Raw genomic sequence first — 11,651 nt, 5'->3', positions numbered from 1 at the left:
GGTGGGGCTGTAGCTCAAAGGCAGAGCACCCTGGGTTCAATCTCTGTTACCACAGAAAAGAAAAATGAATGCTAAAGGAACAGAAAGAGAATGATGAAAGTAGAAATCTTGGAACATAAGAAAAGAAAAAAGAACAATGGAAAGGGGAGAAATATGGAAACATACAATAGAATATCTTTCTCCTCGTGACTTTTATAAAGCATATTTGATAACTAAAACCAAAACTATAACATCATTTGCTACTCCAGACAGTAGGAAAAATAAAGGGATCTAACTAGAATAAAACACTGCATACATTTGTTGTTTAGGTCCTGGGGATTGAACCCAGGGGCATTGTATACCTCTGCACTATCCCTTGAGCCTTTTTTTTTTAGTTTGATACAGGGTCTCACTAAGCTGCTGAAGCTGTCCTCGAACCTGCAATCCTCCTATTGCAGCCTTCCAAGTACTTGGATTACAGATGTGTACCACCACACTGGGCTTCCACACATTGATTTGTTGGTACAAACAGAATGTAACAAGTCACCTCTGTATATACAGAGTCACCACAAAGAAAACAAAGAGATAAACTCAAAAACACCATAAATAAAAAGATGGAGGAACGGATGAGCCAGCAAGCTGGTGTGGGGACACTGAGGACGTCCGCCTGCAGCCGCGCCCCACCTGGCCTTGGTCTCCTCCTGCCGGACCCCGCTGCAGAGAAGGTATGCCTCAAGACCCAGATAATTAGCACCATGGAGCCTCAGGTGTCAAATGGCCTGACATCCAATACAAGCAATGGACCCTCCAGCAACAACAGAAACCATCCTTCTCCCAAGCAGACAGGGGCAGCTACAGATGACAGCAAAACTAACCTCATCGTCAACTATTTGCCCCAGAACATGGCCCAAGAGGAATTCAGGAGTCTCTTTGGGAGCATTGGTGAAATAGAATCCTGCAAACTCATGAGAGACAAAATTACAGGACAGAGTTTAGGGTATGGATTTGTTAACTATATTGATCCAAAGGATGCAGAGAAAGCCATCAACACTTTAAGTGGACTCAGAATCCAGACCAAAACCATAAAGGTCTCATATGCCTGTCCAAGCTCGGCCTCCATCATGGATGCTAACCTCTACATGAGTGGCCTTCCCAAAACCATGACCCAGAAGGAGCCGGAGCAGCTTTTCTCACAATGTGGCCATATCATCACCTCACGAATCCTGGTTGATCAAGTCACAGAAGTGTCTAGAGGGAGGGGTGGGATTCATCCACTTTGATAAGAGGATTGAGGCAGAAGAAACCATCAAAGGGCTGAACGGCCAGAAACCCAGAAGAACCAATACTGTGAAGTTTGCCAACAACCCCAGCCAGAAATCCAGCCAGGCCCTGCTCTCCCAGCTCTCCCAGTCCCCCAGCTGGCGCTACCCTGGCCCTCTCCACCACCAGGCTCAGAGGCTCAGGCTGGACAATTTGCTTAATACGGTCTATGGCGTAAAGAGGTTTTCCCCAATTATCATTGATGGGATGACAAGCCTTGTGGGAAGGGACGTCCCTGGTCACACAGGAACAAGCTGGTGCATCTTCGTCTACAACCCGTCCGCCGATTCCGATGAGAGTGTCCTCTGGCAGCTCTTCGGCCTCTTCGGCACAGTGAACAAGGTCAAGGTCATCCATGACTTCAACACCAACAGGTGCAAGGGATTCAGCTTTGTCACCATGACCAACTATGATGAGGCAGCCATGGCCATCACCACCCTCAACAGGTACCGCCTGGGACCCTCCTTCCCTTGCTTGGCTTAGTGGTTGACTTCGATATATTTAAGTACATTGTGTGTTTTAGAGAAGTTCCTTCTTCCCCCCTTCCATCCCCTCAGTTAGGTTGTCTTGTTTGCTCCTCTATAGGATTTCCTTTTTCATCTAGAGTTCCTCCTATGACCCATTTCTCCTTAGCTTTCACATATTAGGGAAAGCATCTGATTTCTTATTTTTTGTGACTGACTAATCTCACTTAGCATAATGTCCTCCAGTTCTATCCATTTCCCTGTAAATGATGTAATTTTGTTCTTCTTTATAGCTGAGTAAAATTCTATTGTGTACATATCCCATAGTTTTGCAATCCATTCATCTGTTGATGGACATCTTGGCTGGTTCCATAGTTTGGCTATGGTGAATTGTGCAGCTATGAACATAGATACACATGCATTAGTTTGGTAGTTTGGTTTCCTTTCTTTTGGCTAGATACCCAGAAGTGGTATTGCTGGATCAAATGGTAGATTTGTTCCCATTCTTCTGAGGATTCTCCATACTGTTTTCCAAAGTGGTTGCACTAATTTGCAATCCCACCAACAATGTCTTAGAGTTCCCACTTCTCCACATCCTCGCCAGCATCTGTTGTTGTTTGTGTTTTGAATGATTGCCATTCTAGTTGGAGTTAGGTCAAATCTCAGGGTAGTTTTGATTTGCATCTCTCTGATTGCCAGTGATGTTGAGCATTTTTTCATGCTTTTATTGGCCATTTGAATTTCTTCTTTCATGAAGTGTCTATTTAGTTCGCTCTTCATGTTGTTATTGGATGCTTTGTTTTCTTAGTGTTGAGTTCTCCATATATTCTAGATATTAGTTCTCTATCAGAGGGGTAGGTGGCAAAAATCTTCTCCCATTCTGTTGGCTCTTGATTGAGGTTCTTGACAGTTTCCTTTGCTGAACAGAAGCTCTTCAGTTTCATGCAATCCCACATGTTGATTCGCCTTTTAGTTTGTTGTGCCTTTGGGGTCTTGTTAAGAAAGTGTTTGTCTGTACCTATGTGTTGCAGTGTTGGACCTATGCCCTCTTCAAGGTATCGAGGTAACTTGTGTAGAACTATTGTTTGATATATTGTCATGTTTGTTGTGGATATTTTTTCTTACTGCACAGTAGAAAAACAAAAACAACTGGGTCTTTATTTTAATGTAATTCAGATTGGGGAAAACAAAACAGAGCTAAGGGAACAAATGACTGTGGAACCGCTCTGCCATGCCCAGTGTACTGACCATTTTAGTATGTTTGTGCTTTGTACGGTTATATATTTATTTCTCTTTTTTTGGTGCTGGGAATGGAACCCAGGGGCTTTCTACCTCCGGGCTACACCCTCAGACCTATTTTACATTTTATTTGGAAACAGGGTCTCACTAAGCTGTTGAGAGCCTCACTAAGTGGCTGAGGCTGGCTTCGAACCTGTGCAATCCTCCTGTCTCAGCCTCCCAAGCACAGGGATTACAAGCATGCGCCACCACGCCCGGCTACGGTTATATATTTAAAACAAAAACAAAACAAAACAAAAAATACAAGAGTTCATGCGCTTCCCTGGGTAATAGAAACAGTTACTCGCTATGCATAATCTAGCTGATAGTTAAATTTGCTATTGCTTTTCTTGTCTTGTTATATAAAAATCTTTTCAATACAAGTTTAGTCTTAATGGTAATGTTATGGTTATTTTTTAATTAAAAATTAAAAGATGGAATTCTCAAAATTGTTCAAGTAACCCATGGAAGGCCAAGAAAAGAGAAGTAGAGGATGGAGAAACAGAAAAAGAGTAATAAAATTGAAGACTTAAATCCTAGATACAAAATAATTACTTTAAATATAAATAAATATATATAATAAATAAATATAAATGTATAGTATATTAACATAAACTTCTTTATATAATATGTTAGTATAAATATGCCAATTAAGAGCCAAAAACTGGCACTCCCTCACTCTCTGTACCTCAGTTTAGTTTTCTTATGTGTGATGTGAAGACAAATCTGCTTAAATAAGATTTTTTTGAAATGTAGAAATTTCCTATTCAGAATATTTTTTCTGCTCGGCCATGAATATTAATATTCTCTCAGAAATCTACTTGGAAAAAAAAAACAAGAATAGCCGGGCGTGGTGGTGCACGCTTGTAATCCCCACACTTGGGAGGCTGAGACAGGAGGATCACACAGGTTCAAAGCCAGCCTCAGCTACTTAGTGAGGCTCTCGGCAACTTAGTGAGACCCTGTTCCCAAATAAAATATAAAATAGGTCTGGGAGTATAGCCCAGAGGTAGAAAGCCCCTGGATTCCACCCCTAGTACAACCAAAAAAAAAAAAAAGAAGAATAAATAAAGAAGAAAAAAGAAAAAAGAAAGATAAAAACAAGAATAAAATACCTGCCCCGCAAAAAGAACTTTTTGAATTTCAAAGATTTATATAAAATTATACATAATTTAAAATTATAAACTGGGAATGGGGGTATATGCTTGTAATCCCAGTACTTGGGAGGCTAAGACAGGAAGATCACAGGTTTGAGGACAGCCTCAGTAAGTAGTGAAACTCTCATCAACCTAGAGAGACCCTGTTTCAAAATAAAAATAACAGGGCTGGGAGTGTAGCTTGCAGGTAGAATGCTTCTGGGTTCAATCCTCAGTACCAAATTTTCATCATAATAGCAATTCTTTACTAATCTAAGAAAACGAGTTATTTGAAAATGTCTATAATGGTATTATATGCAAATTGGTATGTATATTGGTCTGCAATTAATAACGATCACTTATTTCAAACTCTTTTATCAAAGAATAAAGTATGGAATTGAATCTAAGGGAACAAAAACAGCTAATGACTGGAACATTGTCTTAAGACCAAGACTTGACTGTCAGCTAAGTTAATCCTTTGCTAAGCAATATCTCTCTCTCTCTCTCTCTCTCTCTCTCTCTCTCTCTCTCTCTCTCTCTCTAACACACACACACACACACACACACACACACACACACACACACCCCTGATGGTATATCCCCCTCTTAATTCAAGAACACATTACCCAGGAACTAGATATATCCAAATATTATTTTTGGCTACTTACAAAGGTTGCACAAACCCATCTGTTTAATAAACACTTCGTGCAGCTGTGCCCTAAGAAATGATCCCCAAACTTTTGGGTTATTTCAGAATTTCTGGAATTCTCTTAAGTCTATTTCAGGTTTACACCCAGACCAGAAAATCATATAGAGCCAGTGCAGGAGTCTCAACTGGCTGCTAGTTAATTTCCTTCACCAGACGTGGCAGTCTCAGGGCAATTAAGAGGTTAACATAACAAAAGTGGAGGGTGTGCTCTCCTGGTGGGAACCTGTACAAAGGGTGACCTTTGAGCTTTCCACCTGTTGCTGCCCATTCTGGCCACACACCAGTTTTCTTTGTGAATCACAAAAAAGTGCCTCAGGGCCTCAGCAAAGGTGGCCAGCTGTCCTGAGATCCTAAAATTTCCCAACAGCAAGGGGATGGGAAACTGCAGCGTGAACTGTCAGTAAATGAGAACTATACAAGTTATACCAGCAGATAAATTAAAGACCCATCAAAAACAATTCAGAAATGGGATTTCAGAAGGACTCTGTCTGTCTATTGAAATTGTCCACTGTTTTTTACAATAAAAATAAAATTTACACACACGCACGCACACACTTCACTCTTTTAGAATAAATAATTACATTTGACCAAAAGATGACATTGATAAAACTGAGTTTGGAGGGTAGGGTTAGGGGAACAAAATATGAAAGTGTTTTCCTGAAATAGCCTCTCTAAAGATCACCTATAGAGAAAAGAATATTTTCTTCCATTGGTTCACTTCTGGTCTGTGCTCTAATACTAACATATTTGGATAATTTATGCACCTAATAGTATCTAACAGTGGCAAATTCACACACCTGCTGATTTTCCTCCATGTGAAAGAAAGAATGTAAAGGTCAACCAGATGATTTCCCTTTGGGGAGCAGAAGTAGACAGCTGGAGGTCAAATCCCAGTGCTGCTATTCACGAACTGTGTGACCCCCAGCAAGTTATTTAACCTATCTGTGCCTATGTTTTCTCATACAAAAACTACTTTGATAAAAGGACACGAGGCTGAGACAGGAAGATCACAGTTGGAGGACAGCCTCAGCTACTTAGTAGAGGCCAACTCAGTGAGACACTGTTTCAAAATAAAGAATAAAAAATAGGGCTGGGGGTGTCTCTCAGAAGTAGAACCCCTCTGGGTTCCATCCCCAGTACCACAAAAAATAAAAGAACACAACTCGTGGCCTCTATAAGGATCATATGAAATACACTCAATGCCTTTTTACCCAAGCTAGACACACAGAAAGATATTGTGTTGATTATCACCATCCTATTTAAGCTTTAAAAGATGCTGATAGATCGTGAAGTAACTAGCATGTAATGTTAATTGATCTGACAGGGGTTAGAATTTACTCTAAATTCACCAAGCTTTCATTTGACAGAAATCTTAAAAAGTTTATAGGAAATTTGGTGGAAGATGGGGGGAGGTATGGAAGGGTGACATCAGTCTGGTGATCAGATTTAGGGTATTCAGGTGATGTTAAAAAAAACTGCAAGATTTTTCCTTTTTGTGAAAGTTAAGCTTCCTGTGATAATATGTTGTTGTAACTTGTTTACTTACCATGAGAGCAAATAACCTAGCCTCCTTTTTATATGGCAGTGCTGGGGGATTGAACTCGGGGCCTTGTGCACACACTATACCACTGAGACAGGTAGGACCAGGGACACTGGCAGGTACTCTAATCCCAGTACTTAGGAGGGTGAGAAAAGAGGAGACCAGGTTCAAGGCCAGCCTCTCAGCAATTTAGCAAACCCTGTTTCAAAATTTAAAAAAGCAAAAAACAAGAAAAAAAAAGGGCTAGAAGAATAGCTTAAGGGTAGAATTCCCTGGGTTCAGGTTCAATCCTTAGTACCAAAACCAAATCAATGAACAGTGAATGAACGAATAAACGAATGAATGAATGGGAATGAATGAATCAAGCAAGCAAGCACACACTGGCACATATATTGTTTCATCTGTGATTCGAACTCTGTAAAGCAGGTAACATGTGTTCCTCCACCACCTGTTTTCAGATAAATGACTACAGATGGCTCAGCCAGGATCACACTACAAACCCAGGCAATCTGTTCAAACCCATGTTCTTTCCCTCCTTGTGCCACCAACAATTCCCAACAATGTTGCACATTTCTGGGATAAGCAATGTCTCCTGATAGTGGAGTTTGACATGCTTGTCACTTTTTGCTCTCTCTTACAAGTGAGGTAAGAACCTACCACTTGTTCATGAGCCTTCTGCACAAGACCTCAGAAAACCATGATGCCAGCAGGAAGATTAGTCGTAATCCAGAATGCCTGGATGGTGGCTGCACACAAAAGAGATCTGCTGGTCTCGATGAGCCTGGTGGTAACTAACTGATTACTAACCGGCTCAGTTAATATTTCAGCTTGCTATGTAAGGAGTCTCAGCCTGCAGTGACAGGTGCTGCATTTCACTTTTGTTCTACTGTTGACAAGACTTTTGTGTCATCTATAATCTCATTGGCACCTACTTACTACACCTGTCTTACAACTGCAATAATAATAATAATAATAATAATCATCATCATCATCATCATCATCATCATCATGATAGGCCGGGCATGCTGGCAAGTAAAAGCAGTAACATGAGTTGTTCCAAGATAATGATGCTCTTTGTTAAATTGGGTCCATATCAATAAAATGAAAAGGGAATCACAAGAATATAATTTTCAGCATAAAATTTGCCCCAATGAACCTGTAAGAATTCCCCCAATACTGTCTCTTTCTTTCTGTCCCTCCCTCCCTTCCTTCATTCCTTCCTTCTCTCTCTCTCCTCTCTCCTTTCTCTCTCTATCTCTATCTCTATCTCTATCTATCTTTATCTCTCTCTCCCCCCTCAGGATTAAACCCAAAGGCATTCTACCTCCAAGCTACACCCCAAGCCCATTTTATTTTTTATTTGGAAACAGGATCAGACTAGGTTGCTGAGAGTCTTGTTTCATTGCTGAGGCTGTCCCTCAAGCCCATGAACCTCCTGTCTCAGTCTCCCAAACACTGTTATTACAGGCGTGCGCCATGCCAGGTTTATCACATGGTTTTCCATTCAGCATACTAGGATGCATTCAAGGGCTGTTGGAGAGGATGGGGTATCAGTAAAAGCTGGGTTTCCCCTTCTCCATATTTCTTCTCAACTGAAGGCCCAACAAGCCTGCCTCTGAAATGCCCAACAATTTGGCACTAAACCTTTGATCTGACCTTGGAAGGCAACATCCACCTTGACTATTGTACAAGCAATACCCCTCATGCTCTCACAAGGCTATAGCTAGGAAAAACCACTTTGGGAGCGCCAGTCCTACACCTTCCTCTGCAGAGAAGGAAGGACAGGTCCAGAGATATGGTCACTTGCCTAAAGCCCCACAAAAATTCTTGGTCCTTTGAGTCTCCAGGTCATGAAGATTTTCCATATCTAATGTTCATCTCAGCATGCCAGCAGAGCCAGTTAATAGGAATAATAGATAATAGGAATCAAGTGCTTAATGACTTGGGTACTGTGATAAGTGCTATCTGTATGCCAGCCCATCTTATAAGTGAAGAGACAGGTGCAGAAGCCCTGCTCTAAGGCATACAGCTGCTAAGGGGTAGCATTGGAGCCCGAATCCATGAGGCCTGACACCAACACCCCATGCTTTCCCGCCACTGCACACTGGTCCAAAACATGATGAAACACATCCTGTGCCAGGCATGACTCTAGATGCTGAGGAGATAATGGAGAATAAGGCAGTATTGTCAGGAAAAAGTGGGTAAGATGGAGAGCAGCAGGAGCTACAGTCAGAAAGGTGCCAGTGGGCCAGACCGTGAGGGCCGTATAGGCCATTTGTGTACGTTTTAGCTTTCACTCAGTGCGACAGAGACATAATCTGACCGTGGGAGTTTTTCATTAATTAATTTTTTATTTATTGTGGTACTGTGAATTGAATCCAGGGTCATTCTATCTCCAAGCTACAACCCCAGCCCTATTTTAGTTTTCTTTTGAAACAGGGTCTCACTCAGTTGCGGAGGGTCTCACCAAGTTGCTGAGGCTGGTCTTGAACCTGCGATCCTCCTGTCTCAACCTCCCACGTACTGACATTACAAGCATGCACCACTACACCAAGGCTCTGGCTTTAGTTTTAAAAGGATTCATCCTCTGAGCCAGGCGTGGTAATCCCAGCATTCGGGAGGCTGAAAATGGAGGATCGCGGTTTGTGGACAGCCTCAGCTACTTTGTGAGGCCTTCCGCAACTTAGTGAAACCCCGTTTCAAAATAAATAGGGCAGGGGGTGAAGCTCAGAGGTCAAATGCCTCTGGGTTCCATTCCCAGACCCGCAAAAGAAAAAAAAAATTCCTCTGGCTGATGCTCTGAGAAAAGATCACAGAGGCTAGAGCAAGTTCAGAGGTCCCCGTGGCCATCCTAGTGACAGATGGTACCTTACAGCAGGGAGATTAGAATGAAAGGGTCTGAAGAAGCAGTCAGATTCTGGACATAGCTTAAAGGTAAAAAAAAAAATTCCAGGAAGCTATAAGTATCATAATAAAAATAAAAATAATGTAATAGGGAACAGAAGACTGAGCGGATGTTTCTTTATATTAAGGACTGTAGAGGAGGCTTCTCCAGAGAGGTTATACCAGAGCTGAGACCCAGTGATGAAGGGGAAGGCGTCCATAGGTCCAGGGGAAGCCATTCCAGCAAAGGAATAGGGCCCAAGATGAGAATAAGCTTGGATTCTTAGGGGGACCAAAAATAAAGGCAAAGAAATGAGGTACGCTGAACAAGGGAGAGATTGCTTGAGAGGACCTCAGAGAGGCAGGCAGAGCCACAGTGAGTCTTTGAAAATATATCATAATTGCAATGGGAAGAGTATAGACTAAGGCAGGAGAAATTATATAAAGTGATATGTCTCCTATTTTTTTTGTGTGTGTGTGTGTGTGTGTATGTGTGTGTGTGTGTTACTGAGAATTGAACCCAAAGGCATTCTATCTCTGACTATACTCTCAGCCCTTTTTATATTTTATTTTGAAACAGGGTCTCATTAAGTTGCCAAGGCCAGCTTTGAACCTGGGATCACAGGCGTATGCCACCATGCCAAGGTTTCTTTTAGAAAGGACAATCAGCCAGTTCGTGGTGGCGCACGCTTGTAATCCCCGCGCTTGGGAGGCTGAGACAGGAGGATCGCACGGGTTCGAAGCCAGCCTCAGCTACTGAGTGAGGCTCTCAGCAACTTAGTGAGACTCTGTTTCCAAATAAAATATAAAATAGGTCTGGGAGTGTAGCCCGGAGGTAGAAAAGCCCCTGGGTTTTATCTGCAGGACCACAAAGAAATAAGACAAACAAAAAAAGAAAGGACAATCAGCCCTTTTCATATGTTCCAATGAAAAATTTTAAAATGTTGAAGTGCCAAAGTCTTAATAAGTTAGAAAGCAGTTGCCTAATTTCTCCTTACCACTGATCAACAATAAAATAAAGGTGGCAAAGCCCGTGCAGTGGCATGCCTGTAATTCCAGTTGTTGGGAGACTAAGATGAGCCTCAGGAATTAAGAGACTCTCAACAATTTAGCAAGACCTTATTTCAAAATAAAAAATTAAAAGTGCTGGGGTGTACCTCTGAGGTAGAATGACTCGGAAGGAAGGAAGGAAGGAAGGAAGGAAGGAAGGAAGGAAGGAAGGATGGAAGGAAGGAGAAAGAAAGAAAAGAAAAAGGAGGAGGAGAGAGATGGAAGGAGAAAGATAAGAAAGAAAAGGAGGGAGGGAGGGAGAGAGGAAGGAAGGAAGGAAGGAAAGGAGGGAGGGAGGAAGGAAGGAAAGAAAGGAGGGAGGGAGGAAGGAAGGAAGGAAGAAAAAAGAGGTGTCAAATTCCTAAAGCTCTGAAGAAAACAAGCCCACAGCTGCCTTTAGGAAGCCACTCCGGGGCCTACTAGCCTTTGCTGTGTTTGTGGAAACATGTTCAGTGTGTCTTAACTAAATCCCTCTGATTACACTTTAAGTCCGTGTCCTCTTATTCTAGTCTCCTTGAGTTGAAGGCCAGCTGGTTTCCATCCTCTGCAAAATAAGGCACTCTATACTGGGAGATTTCTGTTAAGTCCTCTTCTTCAGGCTAAACAGTCTCAATTAATTTAAGCTTTTCTTCTATAAAATATCCCTCTAAATGCTCCCCACTCTCGTGTAAATTGTTCAGAACTGGACACAGTCCTCTCTGAAGAATAGGAAGAACAAAAGTATCTAATATTAGAGCAAACATAATTAGAAAGCTCCAACGTCAAATTTTTATAGTTTCATCAACACCATTGAAGCTACCACCTTTTTATGTTAATTAACAAGTACATAGTAGTTATGAATTTCAGACGATCCTAGATAATTGTTCTAAACAATTCACCAAATACTGTTTATGTTCCAGAACCAACAAAATATGGGGAAAACAGAGCAAATGGTAAATGCCACTAACTTCACCTGTGGAACAATTGTTAAATATTTCAATTCAGTGACAAATGAAGAAAAATTCACCTAGACAACAATGATCAAATTACAAAGAGCAATGTCAATTAGCCCCAAATCACTAAATTTCAGCAGATTCCTATGAAAAAGTATAAAGTCAGACCAATAACTCTTTGAAAAGCACACAACTGCATCCTGAGGCCCCATACTAGTTGGTTTTGTGAAGTTTCTGTTTCTCTTTTGCTTTTAATGTGCTAGACCATTCATATAGGTTAATACAGCAGCAGCTCTCAAACTTACTGCTTTCAGAAATCCTTGCACTGGTTTTGTTTTTGTTTGTTTTGTTTTCTGTTTT

At 41.5% G+C, this 11,651-nt stretch overlaps 1 protein-coding gene across 1 annotated transcript; it reads left to right on the top strand.

Annotated features, from left to right (window-relative positions):
• Window positions 1-716: 716 nt before the first annotated feature.
• LOC308278802 (ELAV-like protein 4) lies at window positions 717-1,782 on the top strand (the record flags this gene model as incomplete). The annotated part of the gene is given in 2 exon segments (XM_080718815.1): window positions 717-1,235; window positions 1,237-1,782. Coding segments are annotated over 2 exon segments (1,047 nt in total). The 5' UTR covers window positions 717-734.
• Window positions 1,783-11,651: the final 9,869 nt, after the last annotated feature.

This window comes from Muscardinus avellanarius, assembly GCF_963383645.1.
Source record: "Muscardinus avellanarius genome assembly, chromosome: X".
NCBI classification, from domain to species: Eukaryota; Metazoa; Chordata; class Mammalia; order Rodentia; family Gliridae; genus Muscardinus; species Muscardinus avellanarius.
This window is presented reverse-complemented; position numbering and strand designations above follow the sequence as displayed.